This window comes from Elephas maximus, chromosome 10 (genome assembly GCF_024166365.1).
Source record: "Elephas maximus indicus isolate mEleMax1 chromosome 10, mEleMax1 primary haplotype, whole genome shotgun sequence".
Taxonomy (NCBI): domain Eukaryota; kingdom Metazoa; phylum Chordata; class Mammalia; order Proboscidea; family Elephantidae; genus Elephas; species Elephas maximus.
In genome coordinates, this window is record NC_064828.1 from 31,119,698 (window position 1) to 31,139,588 (window position 19,891).

The 19,891-nt window shown below is 42.5% G+C and overlaps 3 protein-coding genes across 6 annotated transcripts in view; 1 reads left to right on the forward strand and 2 right to left on the reverse strand.

The window, feature by feature from the left end:
- The window catches only part of LOC126083631 (brain ribonuclease-like), a 51,231-nt gene extending 34,631 nt beyond the window's left edge, over window positions 1–16,600 (reverse strand). Inside the window, exons 1-3 of the mRNA XM_049897500.1 lie at window positions 16,555–16,600; window positions 15,638–15,723; window positions 14,252–14,399 (exon numbers count right to left, since the gene is read on the reverse strand). Coding sequence (XP_049753457.1) covers window positions 14,252–14,399; window positions 15,638–15,723; window positions 16,555–16,600 — 280 coding nt within the window. The remainder of the gene's footprint in view (window positions 1–14,251; window positions 14,400–15,637; window positions 15,724–16,554) is intronic.
- LOC126084014 (ribonuclease K6-like) overlaps window positions 1–19,891 on the forward strand; it is a 152,685-nt gene that overhangs the window by 107,943 nt on the left and 24,851 nt on the right. The window lies entirely within an intron of this gene.
- LOC126084010 (ribonuclease pancreatic-like) overlaps window positions 1–19,891 on the reverse strand; it is a 159,058-nt gene that overhangs the window by 84,195 nt on the left and 54,972 nt on the right. The window lies entirely within an intron of this gene.

The following is a 19,891-nucleotide window of genomic DNA, read 5'->3' on the forward strand; positions in this document are numbered from 1 at the left end:
AGACCTAATTACAACAATCAACCAACTTGACCTCATTGACTTATACAGAACTCTCCACCCAACTGCTGCAAAGTATACTTTTTTTTCTAGCGCACATGGAACATTCTCTAGAAAAGACCACATATTAGGTCATAAAACAAACCTTTGCAGAATCCAAAACATCGAAATATTAAAAAGCATCTTCTCAGACCACAAGGCAATAAAACTAGAAATCAATAACAGAAAAACTAGGGAAAAGAAATCAAATACTTGGAAAACGAACAATACCCTCCTGAAAAAAGACTGGGTTATAGAAGACATCAAGGAGGGAATAAGGAAATTCATAGAAAGCAACGAGAATGAAAATACTTCCTCTCAAAACCTCTGGGACACAGCAAAAGCAGTGCTCAGAGGCCAATTTATATCGATAAATGCACACATACAAAAAGAAGAAAGAGCCAAAATCAGAGAACTGTCCCTACAACTTGAACAAATAGCAACTGAGCAACAAAAGAATCCATCAGGCACCAGAAGAAAACAAATAATAAAAATTAGAGCTGAACTAAATGAATTAGAGAACAGAAAAACAATTGAAAGAATTAACAAAGCCGAAAGCTGGTTCTTTGAAAAAATTAACAAAATTGATAAACCATTGGCTAGACTGACTAAAGAAATACAGGAAAGGAAACAAATAACCCGAATAAGAAATGAGAAGGACCACATCACAACAGACCCAACTGAAATTAAAAGAATCATATCAGATTATTACGAAAAATTGTACTCTAACAAATTTGCAAACCTAGAAGAAATGGATGAATTCCTGGAAAAACACTACCTACCTAAACTAACACATTCAGAAGTAGAACAACTAAATAGACCCATAACAAAAAAAGAAATTGAAACGGTAATGAAAAACTCCCAACAAAAAAAAAGCCCTGGCCCGGACGGCTTCACTGTAGAGTTCTACCAAACTTTCAGAGAAGAGTTAACACCACTACTACTGAAGGTATTTCAAAGCATAGAAAATGACGGAATACTACCCAACTCATTCTATGAAGCCACCATCTCTCTGATCCCAAAACCAGGTAAAGACACTACAAAAAAAGAAAATTACAGACCTATATCCCTCATGAACATAGACGCAAAAATCCTCAAGAAAATTCTAGCCAATAGAATTCAACAACATATCAAAAAAATAATTCACCACGATCAAGCGGGATTTATACCAGGTATGCAAGGCTGGTTTACTGTCAGAAAAACCATTAATGTATTCCATCACATAAATAAAACAAAAGATAAAAACCACTTGATCTTACCAACTGATGCAGAAAAGGCATTTGACAAAGTCCAACACCCATTCATGATAAAAACTCTCACAAAATAGAAATTGAAGGAAAATTCCTCAACATAATAAAGGGCATCTATGCAAACCCAACAGCCAATACCACTCTAAATGGAGAGAACCTGAAAGCATTTCCCTTGAGAACGGGAACCAGACAAGGATGCCCTTTATCACCGCTCTTATTCAACATCGTGCTAGAAGTCCTAGCCAGGGCAATTAGGCTAGACAAAGAAATAAAAGGCATCCGGATTGGCAAGGAGGAACTAAAATTATCTCTGTTTGCAGATGACATGATCTTATACACAGAAAACCCCAAGGAATCCTCCAGAAAACTACTGAAACTAATAGAAGAGTTTGGCAGAGTCTCAGGTTATAAAATAAACATACAAAAATCACTTGGATTCCTCTACATCAACAAAAAGAACACTGAAGAGGAAATCACCAAATCAATACCATTCACAGTAGCCCCCAAGAAGATAAAATACTTAGGAATAAATCTTACCAAGGATGTAAAAGACCTATACAAAGAAAACTACAAAGCTCTACTACAAGAAATTAAAAAGGACCTACTTAAGTGGAAAAACATACCTTGCTCATGGATAGGAAGACTTAACATAGTAAAAATGTCTATTCTACCAAAAGCCATCTATACATAAAACGCACTTCTGATCCAAATTCCAATGTCATTTTTTAAGGTGATAGAGAAACAAATCACCAATTTCATATGAAAGGGAAAGAAGCCTCGGATAAGCAAAGCATCACTGAAAAAGAAGAAGAAAGTGGGAGGCCTCACTCTACCTGATTTCAGAACCTATTATACAGCCACAGTAGTCAAAACAGCCTGGTTCTGGTACAACAATAGGCACATAGACCAATGGAACAGAATTGAGAACCCAGATATAAATCCATCCACGTATGAGCAGCTGATATTTGACAAAGGATCAGTGTCAGTTAATTGGGGAAAAGACAGTCTTTTTAACAAATGGTGCTGGCATAACTGGATATCCATTTGCAAAAGAATGAAACAGGACCCATACCTCACACCATGCACAAAAACTAACTCCAAGTGGATCAAAGACCTAAACATAAAGACTAAAACGATAAAGATCATGGAAGAAAAAATAGGGACAACCCTAGGAGCCCTAATACAAGGCATAAACAGAATACAAAACATTACCAAAAATGACGAAGAGAAACCAGATAACTGGCAGCTCCTAAAAATCAAACACCTATGCTCATCTAAAGACTTCACCGAAAGAGTAAGAAGACCACCTACAGACTGGGAAAGAATTTTCAGCTATGACATCTCCGACCAGCACCTGATCTCTAAAATCTACATGATTCTGTCAAAACTCAACCACAAAAAGACAAACAACTCAATCAAGAAATGGGCAAAGGATATGAACACACACTTCACTAAAGAAGATATTCAGGCAGCTAACAGATACATGAGAAAATGCTCCCGATCATTAGCCATTAGAGAAATGCAAATTAAAACTACGATGAGATTCCATCTCACTCCAACAAGGCTGGCATTAATCCAAAAAACACAAAATAATAAATGTTGGAGAGGCTGCGGAGAGATTGGAACTCTCATACACTGCTGGTGGGAATGTAAAATGGTACAACCACTTTGGAAATCTATCTGGCGTTATCTTAAACAGTTAGAAATAGAACTACCATACAACCCAGAGATCCCACTCCTCGGAATATACCCTAGAGAAACAAGAGCCATCACACAAACATATATGCACACCCATGTTTATTGCAGCTCTGTTTGCAATAGCAAAAAGCTGGAAGCAACCAAGGTGTCCATCAATGGATGAATGGGTAAATAAATTGTGGTATATTCACACAATGGAATACTACACATCGATAAACAGTGACGAATCTGTGAAACATTTCATAACATGGAGGAACCTGGAAGGCATTATGCTGAGCGAAATTAGTCAGAGGCAAAAGGACAAATATTGTATAAGACCACTATTATAAGATCTTGAGAAACAGTATAAACTGAGAAGAACACATACTTTTGTGGTTACGAAGGGGGGAGGGAGGGAGAGGATTTTTTATTGATTAATTAGTAGATAAGAACTACTTTAGGTGAAGGGAAGGACAACACTCAATACATGGAAGGTCAGCTCAACTGGACTGGACCAAAAGCAAAGAAATTTCCGGGATAAAATGAAGGCTTCAAAGGACAGCGGAGCAAGGGTGGGGGTTTGGGGACCATGGTTTGCGGGGACTTCTAAGTCAATTGGCAAAATAATTCTATTATGAAAACATTCTGCATCCCACTTTGAAATGTGGCGTCTGGGGTCTTAAATGCTAACAAGCAGCCATCTACGATGCATCAATTGGTCTCAACCCACCTGGAGCAAAGGAGAATGAAGAACACCAAGGTCACACGATAACTAAGAGCCCAAGAGACAGAAAGGGCCACATGAACCAGAGACCTACATCATCCTGAGACCAGAAGAACTAGTTGGTGCCTGGCCACAATCGATGACTGCCCTGACAGGGAGCACGACAGAGAACTCCTGAGGGAGCAGGAGATTAGTGGGATGCAGACCCCAAATTCTCATACAAAGACCACACTTAATGGTCTGACTGAGGCTAGAGGAATCCCGGCGGCCATGGTCCCCAGACCTTCTGTTGGCACAGGACAGGAACTATCCCCGAAGACAACTCATCAGACATGAAAGGGACTGGACAGTGGGTGGGAAAGAGATGCTGATGAAGAGTGAGCTAATTATATCAGGTGGACACTTGAGATTGTGTTGGCATCTCCTGTCTGGAGGGGGGATGGGAGGATAGAGAGAGTGGGAAGCTGTCATGGAAATTGTCACCAAAGGAGAGGCTGGAAGGGCTGACTCATTAGGGGGAGAGCAAGTGGGAGTACGGAGTAAGATGTATGTAAACTTATATGTGACAGACTGACTTGATTTGTAAACGTTCACGTGAAGCTCAGTAAAAGTTAATAATAAAAAAAAAAAAATCCAGACTTACTAGACTGATAGAGACTAGAAGAAACCCCTAGACTATCACCCTAAGACACAGGAGTGGAACAGAAGCCACTCCTGGAGGTCACCTTTCAGCCAATAATAGATTGGTGTATAAAATAAACAATAACGCCTGTGAGGAATGTGCTCCTTTAAACAATGAACAATATGAGACCACAGGGTCCGTGTTTCCCAAAAGCAAAGATGAGAACGCAGGGAGGGGCAGGGAAACTGGAAGGATGAGGCAGGCAGGGTGGAAATGGTGAGAGTACTGACACATGTAATCGATGTCACGGAATGATTTGTATATGAATTGTTGAGTGAGAATCTAATTTGCTGTGTAAAGTTTCATCTAAAACACAATAAAATATTTAAAAAAAAAAAAAGCCCTGGAGAAAATCAGACACAATTAACAGTAGGATAAAATGTAAAAGCTATTTTTTCTATCCTTTATTTTGCCATGACACATTTTCATAATTCCTTGGTTTTCATCTGATTCCATTTTACCTATTCTACAACTAGGAGGAAAAGACAGAGTTACCAGATATGGTCCAAGACTCTTGAACTAAAGTTTGGGCATGAAGGAAGGTTGGTAATACAATGTGGGACAGCTGGATATTTACAGAAGACTTCTCTTGTTTATAGTTACTGATGAATTGACTCTGACTCATGGTGACTTTATGGATAGCAAAACGAAATCTTGCCCGGTCCTGTGTCATCTTCCTGATCATTAGTTCTCTGGAAATCTCAAAAATAGCAGAGGGAAAAACACTCATCTAGACCAGTCTGTAATGACAGTGGCAACAATGGTAAACTTTAAAATGATGAACTAAACTGTTTATTGCAGGGAATTATGGGAGATTCGCCTCAATGATACTTACAGGGCACTTGGAGCACTGAGTCTCCCTCATTTCCTGATTCCAGGAAACTGGATCCACACCTTTCTTCCCTTTTCATTGAGATTGCAATAATTCTATTTTGAAAGTCATAAAATAAGTGTTCCTGATCAGTTTCTTTCCATTCGTGGAATGAAGAGGTAAAGGATGCAGGCTTCCCTTCTACCTTCACTAACACCAAACTCCAGTGCACTAGTCCAAGATGTGCGATGGGACGATGAGTGATTTTGGGGTCTAGGAGATGAGGGATGGCACATACAGAATTGATTTAATAACTGAGAAGACTCCATTCAAGAGATGTGAAAGAATTAGTTAGAGAGTATAATGAGAAGGTTTGTAAGAGGTCCAATGACCCAAGCAATGGTGTGGGCCATCCATACACATGAGTCTCTGTAATTTCCAGTTGGCTACTTTTCTCAGGTGAGGATACAACAGAGAAAGTTAACCTGCAACCTACTCTTATGCCAAGAATTTCAGTGTCTACCAGTAGTCTTGGGGATTTTACAGACAATAACTAGAAAAAGAAATGCTTTATTGAGGGAAGAATTGATGGTCTTACATCTCCCAGTGTCTTTGTTGACAGAAGGAATCACAAGGGTACTTGGAGGCTATAAGTACAGCCTAGTCCCTCCTTATCCATGGTTCCATGGTCTCCGGTTTCAGTTACCCACCATCAACTGTGGTCTGAAAATATTAAATGGAAAATTCCAGAAATAAACAATTCATAACTTTTAAATTGCATGCAGTTCTGAATAGTGTGATGAATCTTGCAGTGTCCCTCTCTCTCCCACCAAGCAGGTGAATCATCCCTTAATCCAGTATCCACGCTGTATACACTAACAGCCCATTAGTCATTTAGCAGCCATCTTGGTTATCAGATTGAATGTCCTTGTGCGCTTGTGTTCACGTAACCCTTATTTTACTTCATAATCATTCTATTTTGTTCTTAGTTACAATTGTTAATCTCTTACTGTCTCTAACTTATAAATTAAACTTTATCATAGATATGTATGTATTGAAAAAACATTGTATAGGTAGGGTTGCTATGCGTTGGAATTGAGGCAATGGGTTTTTTTGTTTTTGGTTGATGTAAGGTTCAGTATTATATGTGGCTTCAGGCATCCACTGGAGGTCTTGGAAGTATCCCACGCAGGTAAGAGTGGACTATCATAATTGTTGGATGATGCTTGTGGGAGGGGAAGAGGAAGTCTGAGGGTGTTGGGGAAGAGAGGCTGCCAAACATGCTGGCCTGAAGCAGTGCCGAGCCCTTCACCTACATTATGCATCTCTTTCCAAAGAAACTAAGGAAATTTCTGACCCACTCCTGCATTCTCCCCTTGCTGGCCTATTCTTGCCTCCACATCAGCTTCTCCCCTCTGTGGGCTCTAAGCCAAGATAAAAATCCCATGGGCTCGCAGGGGCCAGGAAGCAGAAGAAGGCCTGGTGGAGGCTAGTTGCCAGCTTTGCTTCTCAGAGGCTGCCTAAAGTTTCAAGAGGAAAATCTGCCCTAGAAGTGTGTTTGAAGTCTGACAGGATGAACCAGATGTCCAAACATAGTTTTGTGTTGAGAGGATAGATGTGAGCTAAATCAGATCTCAGTGACATGACTTTCTTAGGGGTGCCCACCCACACATAGCCAGAAACTTCATCCCACTGCCTAACACCGCTAAACAGGGTGAAAACTTGTCGAGACAGTCATAAATGTAAAGGGACTTTGGAATAACCAAGCCTATCGCCCTGGTTTTATAGGTTAGGAAGCTGGGGTCCAGAGAGAAATAAAGATTTACTTCAGTGAGCTAATAGTAGGGCTACGACTAAACAAGGGTGCCTTGGTCCAGTTATCCACCCCGATGCATACTCAGGGAAGGAGGAAAGGGAAGAAGGGAACTGATCCTGAGTGTAGGTGACCCTCAGGCTTGTAGCAAGAAGAAACCAGAGAAAGAATGACAATGGGAGTGATAAGCTTTAAGGAAGTCACCATGCTCACTAGTAAAATTTACCCCATGACTCTCTGTCCATTCAGATTAGCTACTCTTTTTTTTTTGTTAATTGTTAATTAAGAAGATAGTAAGGGAGTGGGAAGGACAGGTAAGCATGGAAGGAAGAACCCGAGAAGACTTCTTTCTACCTACACTTACTGCGAGCCACGAAGAAACTCATAGTCCATGCAGAATCATTGAACGATTTACAGAAGTACTGTGCAATTTGTTCCCCTAGAAAGTTGCTCCTGGGAAACAGATTTGAGATGTTGCTAGGTATGTCACTGGCTAGTTGCAGACAGGTACACTTTCTTTTTTTCCCTCTATTAGGACCTCCATCATGAGTCATCACGCATGCAGGGCTGTCCCACATTCTTGATGATCCGCTAAAGCAGTGTTGAAGTCGGCTTCCCCAGAGATGCCAACCATGAGCCACCTTAGTGTTCCCGTTTGCTCTGTGAGATCTGGATCAGACTAAGCAGGCAAGAGTGGAGACTGGGAACAGCCTTTCATTTCGTAATTAGAACAGTCAAAGTAAAGTGCAAATCCTGACTGAAGCAGCACATAGAAAGAGCCGGATGTGATCATCATTTACCCTGTTAATTGAGGAGTTCATTTCAGTTGTAGATGACTGATCGGTTTTGATGTGGAATAATGCTTGGCTGGGAGACAATTGGCTACCAGAGATGAAGGAAGAATTCACAATAGAGAGGAGGAGGGAAGGAGGAGGGATGAGAAGAGTGAGGAGAGAAGAAGCAGATAACACCATAATTTTATTAGTACACTTAAAGCTGCTAGCGGTGAGAAGGAGCTGGGATGCGGAGATGTGTTTAAATGTCCGTTGAGAATGCATAATTCTTGAAGCTCATTTGCTTTGAGGATTCTTGAAAGTTAACACTATCCTTTTGTGATGGTTAAGATTGTGTGTCAACTTGGCTGGGCCATGATTCTCAGTGTTTTGGCAGTTACATAATGTTGTGATCACTTCCATGTTGAGATTTGATGTGTGATCACCCCCGTGATGGGATCTGCTATGAATAGCCAATCAGTTGAAAAGGAGTTTCCTTGGCCATATGGACTGCTTTGAATATAAGTGGACATTCTGGCAAAGCTTGGGGGTTTTTTGCTCATGCTGGATCCACTGGCTGGCTCCTGTTCACCTGACCTCTGCTTCTTGGGACTGGAAATAGCAGCTTACCTTTGGTCTTTCCTGCTGATCTTGGGATCCATCAGTTTTCACAGCCTGTAAGAGCCCTGCTCTCTAACCTGCTGATCTTGGGTTTGTCGGCCCCTGTGTCTATGTGAATGAGGAGAAGTCTCTATCCTGACCCAGACTTGGGACATTCTAGCCTCTACAACCACATGAGCCATTGCCTTGATATAAATCTCTCTCTGAATATATACATTTATATACTTTACTGGTTTCACTTCTCTAGAGAACCCAGCCTAAGACACCTTCTTAGAAGAATTACTGGATATAGTCATTTCTGTCTTCACATATATAACCATCTTTATGGATTGAATGGTGTCCCCTAAAAATATGTATTGAAATCCTGGGTCCTACACCTGTAAATGGAGTCCCTGGGTTCAAATGATTAACATGTTCAACAGCTAACTGAAAGGTTGGAGGTTGAAGCTCACCCAGAGGTACCTCAGAAGAAATGGCTGGTGATTTATTTCTGAAAAAAACAGCCATTGAAAACCTTATGGAGCACAGTTTTATTCTGATATGCATAGGAGCACCATGAGTGGGAATCCACTTGACTGCAGCCGGTTTTTTTATTCCTGTAAATACAATCCTGTTTGGAAATAGGGTTTTCTTTGTTATAGTAGATAACACCTGAATATAAAAAAAAAAAAACCGAACTCGTTGCCACTGAGTCGATTTTGACTCAGACTGACCCTGTAGGACTCAGTAGAACTGCCCCATAGAGTTTCCAAGGAGCAGCTTGTGGACTAAAACTGCCAAACTTTTGGTTGGTATCCAAACGCTTAAAAACTGTTCCACCAGGGCACCCACCTGAGTAGGGTGGATTCTTTTTCTTCCCCATGGGCTTTAGAATTACTTTTCTTTTTTTCGATTTTGCTTTTCATGAAGTTTTACAGAACAAATTAGTTTCTCATTGTCATGGATTGAATTGTGTCTCCCCCAAAATAGGTGAATCAATTTGCCTAGGCCAGGATACCCAGTATTGTGTGATTGTGCACCATTTTGTCATCTGATGTGATTTTCCTGTGTGTTGTAAATCCTCCCTCTATGATGTTAATGAGGTGGGATAGGTGGCAGTTATGTTAATGAGGCAGGACTTCATCTATAAGATTAGATTGTGTCTTGAGCCATTTTCTCTTGGGATATAAAGGGGAGAAGCAAGCAGAGAGACAGTGGGACCTCATACCACCAAGAAAGCAGTGCCAGGAGCAGACCATGTCCTTTGGACACAGGGTTCCTGTGCAGAGGAGCTCCTAGTTCAGGAGAAGATTGATGACAAGGATCAGAGCTGAAAGAGAAAGCCTTCTCCTGGAGCTGACACTCTGAATTTGGACTTCTAGCCTACTAGACTGTGAGAGAATAAGCTTCTGTCTGTTGAAGCCATCCACTTGTTGTATTTTTGTTATAGCAGAACTAGATAACTAAGACACTTGTTAAACAATTAATACACATATTGTTCAGTGACACTGGCCACCAACCCAGCTATGTGTTCACACTCTCCCCTTCTTGACCTTGGGTTCCTCACTTCCATTCGTCCAGCTTTCCTGCCACCTCCTGTCTTCTTGTCCTTGCCCCTGACTGGTGCCCATTTAGTCTTGTATTTCCTGGTTGAGCTAAATGTACATTGTGTTTTATGGGCCTGCCTAACCTTTGGCTGAAAAGTGAGCCTCAGGAGTGCTTTGGTACTGAGTAAAAGGGTGTCCAGGAGCCATACTTTTATGGTTTCTCCAGTCTTTGTCAGAGCAGTAAATTTGGTCTTTTTTCTGTGAGTTTGAATTTTGGTCTATATTTTCTCCAGCTCTGTCCAGGACTCTCTATTGTGATCCCTGTCAGAGCAATCAATCATGATAGCTAGGCATCATCTAGTTGTGCTGGAACTGGGGTGGATTCTAAGTCTTAACACTTCTGAGTTATAAAAAGAGCAGAATGGATACAGAGACACATGAGGTATGACTGATGCCATGTGAGGGCTGCCACAAGGCAAGGGATGCAAGGACTCAAGGAATACCCTGGGCCACCAACAAGGAAGGAATCGACTTGGTCAAGACCCTGATCTGGACTTTTAGCCTCCAGAACTGAGAAAAAATAACTTTCTGTTTTTTAAAGCCACCTACTTGTGGTATTTGTATTACATTAAAAAACTAGGTAGTCAAGACACCATCTTAACAGTTTAGCTCCTGAGGGTTAATGTAACCCTAATAGTCCACATGTTTTCTCTTTTTCAAAATGGGCCATTAAGAGCTTGACATGACTAATGCCCTGATGAACCTGTAAGATTTTTTCTGCCCTTTTTCTCCTTTCCACATGTCTTTGTTAAAGGCTAGATTTTTTCTGTCTGGCCACTTGTAAACTACTGCCCCCCACATGAAGATTAGAGTCCAGGTGTCTGGCATGTGAATCTTTAGCCTGATAAGATGTCTGGCATGTATCCCTTTAGTCTGATAAAGAGTCTCTTGTAAATATCTTACAATGAGTAACTCATCTGGTCATGCTATCTGCAGGCCATGCGCCAAAAAGGCACTTCTAACACTTGTAACAGCCATATATAATTTCTAATGTAAAAGTACCTTTTGGGACTCCATAAAGACAGCCTGCATTGCTGTCAGACTTTCTGTTCGTGCCACCTCCTAAATAAACTTTCTTTCTCCTTCTGACTTAGAGTACGTTTCTTTGGCCCGACTGTTCCAGGGCACAGAACCGAAGAGGGCAACAGTTAAGATTAATCTGCACAGACCCTTCTCCTACAAAGCTTTTATTTGTGGGGTGGCAATACTCTCCCAACATTTGCTCCAAGGACCAAGACCTCTCATTTGCCCCCAGATGGCTGTGTCTCTCCTTGATCTTACCTGATCCTCTCCAATACAAGCCTTACTCTTTCCTCTCCCTGTTTCCTCCTATTTAGGGTACTTTCCCTTCCCATGGGTTTCCTGGCTGTGTACAGTCTGCACCTAGACTATCCATCTTCACCTCTCACCTTATTCCCAAGATAGAGGTCTAGCTGTCCCACACCTGGAACTGTTTTATGCAAAGTGTTCACTTGGCACTAAACCCCCTCTCCCCCAAAATAAAAATTTCCATGGAGTTGATTCAAACTCACAGCGACCCTATAGGATAGAGTAGAACTACCCCATACAGTTTCCAAGGGCTGGCTGGTGGATTTGAACTGCCAAGCTTTTGGCTAGCAGCTGTAGCTGAAGGGAAAGCTAAGAGCTTTGGGTCTGGGGACAATGTGGAGGTGAACACAAGAAAAATTTGACTAAAGGAGACTTAACCGAGAACTTAAGGTTTCCTTTTTTTCTTCTTCATCCTCACTTCCTGATAAGGAATCAGATTACCATTACCACAGAAATGCAAGGATTTCTGAGCCCTCTATCAACTATAAGCCTCCTTCCTCAGTTGGAAGCCCCCAGGCTAAGGGTTCACTTTACGAAAGGAAATCACCCTCTACCCTTGAGTTGATTCTGACTCATAGTGACCCTATAGGGCAGAGTAGAACTGCCCCATAAATTTTCTAAGGTTCTAATCTGTTATAGATAGGAACCTCAATGGCGTAATCGTTAAGCACTTGGCTGCTAACTGAAAGGTCGGTGTTTCAAACCCACCAGTCACTGCAGGAGAAAGATGTAGCAGTTTGCTTTTGTAAAAATTCACAGCCTTGGAACCCTAACTATGGAGCAGTTCTATTCTGTTCTCCTATAGTGTCGCTCTGAGTAGGAACTGAACTGGACAGTAATGGGTTTGGTCTTTTTGTTTGAATCTTTATGGAGATTATCACATTTTTCTCCCACAGATAGCAGGTGAGCACTTAACCGCTGCACCACCAGGGCTTGTAATGACTAACTAGAAATGACAGAGCTGGTCAAATTGGCTAGAAGTATGGCCTTTCTTTAGTTCTGTGACCTTGTCTAGAGCCAGAAGCAACTATGAACAAGGGGTCAAATGAAATGATTAGGTGATGACTGAAGCCCTACATCTAGTCCTCTCAGCAGCTTTAATGAAGGGTAGCCAAAAACTGAGCCACAGGCCAAGTATTCTGAGAACCTCTGAGATAGTACCAAGGAGCTTAGGGAGAGAGTCATGGATCCACAGAACTTGATGAAGGTAGACTGGGGCATTTTCGTATCAGACTTAGACTCTCTGGTAGCAGAAAGAACAATGACTGGGAATTCAGGAAATGTGGGTTCTAGTCCTAGGTGTGCAATTCACTAGCGGTGGGCCATGGGCAAATCTCAACCTTTCTGAGTAAGGCGAGGGTTCAGGGATAGCAAACATATGGCACACACACTCTTTCCCTTCTTGTGCCTTCAGTAGAGGCCACTGTTCAATCATATTACTGCTTAGAATTTTTTTCTGCAACATTCTAAGCAGCCCTGTCAATCGGTTGACACACAAGCTGAAACCTACTTGCTGTCTCGTAATTCTCTAACGTTTCTTCTAGCTCTAAAATGTATGGTTCTGACTTTCCACGTACTAGAGCCAATATGCCCATTTTTCTGATTCAGTAATAGCTTATTTAAAAAGAGGAACATAATTTTATAGACTCTACCTCCCCACCCTGAGACTGGCAGGGTTTTCCTGAAGTCATGCTATCCTTCCCTCCGTGTCAGAGTCTTGGCCATGGCCCCCTTTTATCAAAAACATCCACCCTGAACAGCATTATGCTTGAAATCAAGGAATCCAAAAGAGATGGGATTCTTTCAGGTCACTCAAAACTAAGAGTAAGAAGTGTAGGCATTTAATTATTCCATTCACTACTGCCCTAAGCAAGGGGTACAGTGGGAAACTCTCACCTTTGTTGCTAACTGAGTGGTAAGGATTAACATGAATCCAATCCCCCAAATGTGGAAATGGGTCCAATTCTCACCATCCCACATCTCCATCCTCATCACCAGTAGCTCGTATACCACACTCCCTCTCCAATGCTAGCCACCGAGCTGGGTCAGAACTCACAAGTTAAAAGGACATCATCTTTCAGACCAGCTGCCCATGCAACATTTCTTGGACTCTAGCCATTCAGAGCTAGGTATGAGATTAAAGGTTAGAAGGACACCGTCTTTCAGATTGCCAAATAGGCAGACACCACCTGGCTCTCACCACCCCTGTGTGTTTGTTAATTTGCTAGAACTAATCTTAGAACCTTCAGGAGAGTATACCATACTTATGGCTACAACTTTCTTACAACAAAAAAGCATACAAACAAAAAGACATGTAGGGTGAGGTCTCGGAGGGGTCACAGAGTGAAGCTCCCATATCCCAAAGAGGGATGCCCTATCCTCTCCCATGCATGGTCACCAAACAGGAAGCTCCATCTGAGCCTTAGGGCTCAGGGATCCTATCAGCTTCATCTCATGGCCAAGATAGATTACCTAACGCCTCCTGAGGCTTAATTAGCATCAGGCTCCCAGGTTGATCCCTCTTGTGCTGGTCAGCCCGCATTCATTAGTCTCAGGTATTAGTATGGCTCAAAAGAACAGAAAACGAAGGCCAAAATTGCTTTTTGCAAAGTGATCCCACACCTCACAACTGCTCACAGATTTAGTTAATTTATACTTCTTGCCCTTTGCAGGAAAGCAATTACAGAAACACTGCCTGGGTAGGGACAGCTTCAAGAATCCAAGTGGTTGCAACTATATTATATAAAGAGAAGCAGTGAAGACGTTAACATAATCCCAAAACCCCTGCCTCTAATCGCCAAAACCACTGAGGGGCAAGACTCAGACCCATATGTGTGTTGTGACCTAGATGTCACAATCATGAGGTGGTGGAGGCATGTGTGCTCTGGCCTAAGGAGGAGAACTCCACTGAACCATCAAAGTGGACAGACACATACAGTTTCCCCTTACAGGCCACGATGATATGTCTCATCTTGTTGCTGGTCCGGTATGCACAGTTGGAGTACTTGGAGCTGCCCATCAGGCGGCAGTCTGTGATAGCAATGCTTGAGTTGCTCTGGTGGCATTTGGGCTGCCCATTCTTGCAGGTGATGTTCTCCTGGAGGCAGATGGCCTGGATGTCTACCAGGGGATTTTGCACAAATGTGTTCACTGACTTGCAATATCCCTTTGTCATATTACGGCGCCTCATCATTAGGTTGCAGTAGCTAGAGCTGTTACTAGGATTGCTTTCTGGGAATCCATGTGTAGCCACTGGAACTTCCTGGCTGGGGATTCCTTGCCAGGGAAGGCTGGGCCCACGGCAGCACCAGCAGCATCAGGGCTAGCAGGAGAACAGGACAAAGGACTTCCTCCAGAGCCAAGGGGTGTTTCACTTACCTGGGGGAGCCTGCTCAAGAAAGGCAGAGAGATGGAAAAGCATCTGCTTAGAAAGTACCCCAGCTCCCTCTTGTGGCTTCCCTGCCTTATAGTCTCCCTTTTAGGTCAGACAGATAGAAGCCCCTCTTCCTGATTTTCCAAGTAAAAAGGCACTTACATATACTCCCCTTCAGGAGCATTTTAATCTCACAAGATAGAGAAAGAGCTCCTGAGAGGTACAAATGGTAAAGTCCCTAAGTACTAGGACAAAAGTTGGTGGTTTGAACCCACCCAGAGGTACTTCAGAAGACAGGCCTGACACTCTCCTTCCAAAATCTCACAGCCTTGAAAGCCCTATGGAAGAGCTCTACTCTGCACAAATGGGGTTGCCATGAGTCAAAATTGTCTGAACAGCGACTATCAACAACAACAAGGTAGAGGAAGGCCTTCTTCTCCTCTAACCTGACCTGAGCCTGGCACTACTTCACAGTACTAAGAAAAATTTAAGAAGCGACATAAAATCGTGGCAGTCCTGTCTGGATCCTATAGTTTCTTTGCTCTAAAATATATTTGAAAAATAAACATTTGTACCTAGTGTTCAAATGGCTCATTAGAAGATCATTTTGACTAAACCATGAGCCCAGTTGTATCCCTGAGGTCCACCATGACGTTTAGGATCATGGTTGACGGAGCCTTGTTGCCCTACAACACAAGGGAACCTACGACACAAGGGAACCTCAAAAAGCGGTTCCACGGTATTCTAAAGAGATATTCTCCCTTTCCCTAACTTGGAGTCTCCCCCTTCTCCAGGCCATAGGTTCTCTAGAGACCTAATTTTCCACTCCCCATCTCAACTGTCCCCTGAATGATGATTACCTGGCCTAAGCTTTCTCTTTGACAGCCTTCCCCACCTTTGCCTCCCTCCTCTCCAACCATTGAGCAGAAGCACATTCTGAGGATATCTTTTGGGCAGCTTACCTTGGTCTCCAGGAGAGAGCAGATGGAGTTTCTGCTATCACTTGTCCCCAGAATGTGAACCTTATACAAATTGCAAAGGGTCTTGGCTTCCAAGAAAGGAAGGGTGGGAGGAGCCTGCTGGGATCAGTCCATACAGAAGCAAGGACGGAGGGAAGAAGGGTGGGGAATCACTCAGGCCACCCCCATCTCAGTGTTGCTGGGGAAAGCATGTCTTTGCTTCTAGGAGTCTTTCTTACCTTGGGAGCCTCATCTCTCTACTGATTCCCTTGGAACAGCGGAGAAAGTCACTAGGGCTGCTGGCACCCAGACTTCACGAATCACAGCAAAACCTTTGTTATCACTTAGGGGCTAATTTTCACCAAGAAGCCCTTGGAGCTTAACAAGGGCACTGCTTTAGGAAATTATATTGGAGTCATTATTCCAGGTTCTTGGGTATAGAGAGTGTGGCCCAGCTGGAGCTGGGCTCACAAGGACACATCAACTGAGCCCTGAGGTATAAAGACAATAGATAGAATAATCTTGGCAAATATCTTTTAGGGAAACTTTCACTTAAGCCAGAACACAAAACACTTTCTACTTTTATCTTTCTATTAACATTTAGTGAATAGAAATTTGTTGGACCAAAGAAGACCCTCCTGACTGTCCTTACTGAAGCCTGTACCAATAATTGTTAAGAAAAACAATTCAAAATGTAAGATGACAGTTTCTATCCAATCTGTGAAAAGGTGAAGCTTTCAACGGTTTTGCCCATTTGTAATGTTAATATATACTGAGGACTCTGTAAGCTTCCGTGGACTCAGTCAGACATGGCTGTGGCAGTATGCTTGTCTGTTTTCCCACTTTTGTCTATAATTTCCTTGGACTCGGGCAGACATGGCTGTGGCAGCAAGCTTATCTGATTTGCCCTTCTTGCTTACCCTGTAATATTTCCTTGGACTCAGGCAGACAAAGCTCTGGCAACATGCTTGTCCGGTTCGCAGCTTTTGTCCTTTTTGAATATATGCCTAATAAAACTTTCTTTTTCCTTTACTGAACTTGGAAATTTTTGTCCCCTACAAAAGCACGGAGAGCGATTTCAGGAGAGGGCTCTCCTTTTCTCTCCCCAGGAGTTCTGGAGTGCCCTGGCCAGAATTCCACATCTCTGAAGTGCGCACCTCCTGGGTGGGGGCTTGTGATGTCCCCAGTAGGCAGGCTTCCTGGATATGGAGAAGGAGAGAGAAAGGGCCTGGGTTGGGAAGAGAAGAAGGCCTCTACAATGACCTCACCCAATTCGGGTGACTTTCTGCCCACCCTGTACCTTACTCCTGGAGTAATGAGAGTGAGTGCTTATCCACAGTGAAAACTCATCATGGAGGTAAAAGTTGAGTAGAGGAAGTAAAGACAACTAATGCATCCAGAGTGCTTTTTGGAGAAGACAAAATGCAGAGAACATTATCTTTCATAACAGCGGAATTCCCTCCTGGAAAGCGACTTGCTTTTGCTGGGCAATAACTGATCTCTCTAGAGTAAGAATTATCAAAATATTCATCCATGCTCTGGATGCAGACTGCCTCAGCCAAAAACCTGGCTCAGCACCTGAAGAGCTGGGCAAGTGTTGGAGAAAAGTTACTTAAAACAAAATCTACTCCCAACCCAGAAAACCTCTGCACTAAAAGAGAAGAGAAAGAAAAGTTTTATTATTCAATAAACATAAAACCAGAATGTGATACATCACTGGCAATCAGCTAAAGAGATCCCAAAGACAGGAAGGAATCTGACCCTTTATAGAGCTAAGTGAGTACAACTCACTACATTCATGTTTTCAAGATAAAATTGCTAATTTTCTTGTATCTTTTTGGCAAGATACCCAAAGTTTTGCTAATCTCCTTCCAGGAGATCACATGGCAAAAGTCAAGGTTCTCAGGCCCTCCAGGAAACATCCTTGATTTACATACTTTTCAAAGGGACAAAGTTGAGATAACCTTAGAAGTTATATATAGTGAATCCTGAAAGAACAGGGGAGTGGTGCCACTTCCCTTCTTTTCAATTTGTATTTGGCCTTACACAAGTTACAGAATTTAATTTCCCTGTTCCTTGGTTTGCTCCTCTCTAAAATGGGGATAATAGTAGTATGTACCTCTTAGATTTGTTTTTAGGACAAAATAAGGTAAGATGTGTACAAGAAGTAGAGCACCATCTGGCATAAGGACAACTTTAAGAAATGTTAGCTCTTGTTCACTCAGGGCGGGGTTGAGGCTCCCTCTCCCCAAGGTGAAATAATACCAGATGACCTCTGAATTGCTGTCTAAGGGGAATGGAGTCAACCCTCTGCCAGATTTTTGTTTTGCTAAAAACTTGGTCTTAAAATAGCTTGCAGTTTTGAAGCCCTGGGGAGGGAAAGAAAGAAGTGGGGAGAAGTGAGGAAATTGGATGGGAAGAACAAATTCTTTAAGAATTTCAAATTGTTTTTGGAATGTTGTTGTCATTAGGTGCCATCTAACAGGTTCCAACTCCCAGTGACTCCAGGTACAACAGGACGAAACACTGGTGGGTCCTGTGCCATCCTTACAATCTTTGCCATGTAGTATTCATGAAATCTTTAGTAAAATCGACCTACTTGCTAATGTGTATAAATTTAGAAGAGGAAGTGGAGGTAAGAAAGAGCTGATGTCGCATGAAATTAGTTTCATGTTATCGTAATTTGTCCACCATCCCAATTCCAGCCAGGTTTTATTTGGCTCAGGGTGGTTAGATAGTGCTTAGATCATCTTGGGGGGCCAATTTAGAATTAGTTCATGAAAGAGCGGAGTGGGGCAGAGATAATTATGGCACAGGGCCTGATATAAAGGTGCCTGGTGGAATGTCTGATTTAGTCCATAAGATTCCACCAAAGTGGTGAGCATGGCTGCATGAAAGTGGTCATTCTTTTGGTACCTTCCCAGGGCCAGAAGAATTTCAAGGATCTGGTCCAACAAGAAGATTTCAGGATCACAGTTCACATCTTTAAAAGAACAAGGAAGGGGGGGAATGTATAGAATAAGGATGTCTTTATGTCTTAAGTTTTACATCTAGGGATGACCAGTCATTAGGTGGCCTCCAAAAGCCCAGCACGACCCGCCAAACACACACACACACACACACACACACACAAAATAGTATTCTGTGGTCCCTTCTCAAACTGAGAAAGAGAGCAAGCAGAGAAAAATTAGAACAGAAAAAGATGGAAATGTGAGCCAGGCAGAGCGAGGTTGTTGCTGGGAACTCCAGGTTCTGCTCAGTGCAACTCCATCAGAGCCAAAAAGACAGAGACCGAGCTGGGAAGAATGAAAGGCAACTTTATTGGTAGACCAAGGGAAGAGGTAGCCTGGGCTGTGTGCGATCCAAGACTGCCTTGAAGGGAGCTTGTTGAGGCAGGAACAGTTTCAGAATACAAAACGGCGTATGGGCAGGTACAGAGCATTTCAGAATGAGTAAGTATTTTCTAAGGCCTGGGCTCCATTCCCCGTGCAGGAGGAAGTTAGCCATTTTTGTTCATTAGCATGTTAGCTCTCCACCTTAAAACAAAAAACAACATTGCTGTGGAGTGGATTCTGACTCATAGCTACCATGCATGAGGCATTTAATGAGCTAAAGGTTATCTGAAATGCCAAGATGGGGGCAGTACCAGTTTTAGCCTGTTTGGCCAGCCTATGGTTGTTTCTCTTCAAGAGGTTCTGAGGAGGAAAAGAAAGAACTCCAGGAAATGGGCAGAGTGAGGGGTTGTCTTGAGGCTGAGAAAAACTGGCTCTAGCCCTGTCTTAAAGTGAGCAGTGATTGAAAGAGGAGAGAAGAGAGGGGAAAGGATGAAATGGCCAAGAGGGTTATCCAAAGTCAGTGCAACCCCTGACTTCCTCCTCGTCCTGAAAGAGGGTAACAAGTAGGACACCATCTCTCAACACATCCATTTCCATCCAAAAACAAAAAACCAAACTCATAAGGACCCTACAGGACAGAGAAAGAACTGCCCTCATAGGGTTTCCAAGGAGCAACTGGTGGATTTGAACTGCCACTCCTTCAGTTAGCAGCCGAGCTCTTACCTCTGCGCCACAAGGACTCCCATTTCCATCCAGAAATCCCAAATATGAATCTAAACCCAGTATATAAGATAGACTTTTCTTTTGCAATTTTGTTATTGTTGTAAATATATATGTAATAAATCATTTGCAGTTTCAACATTGTTCAGGCGTACAGTTTAGTGGGATTAGTTATGTTTATCATGTTGTCCAACCATCACCA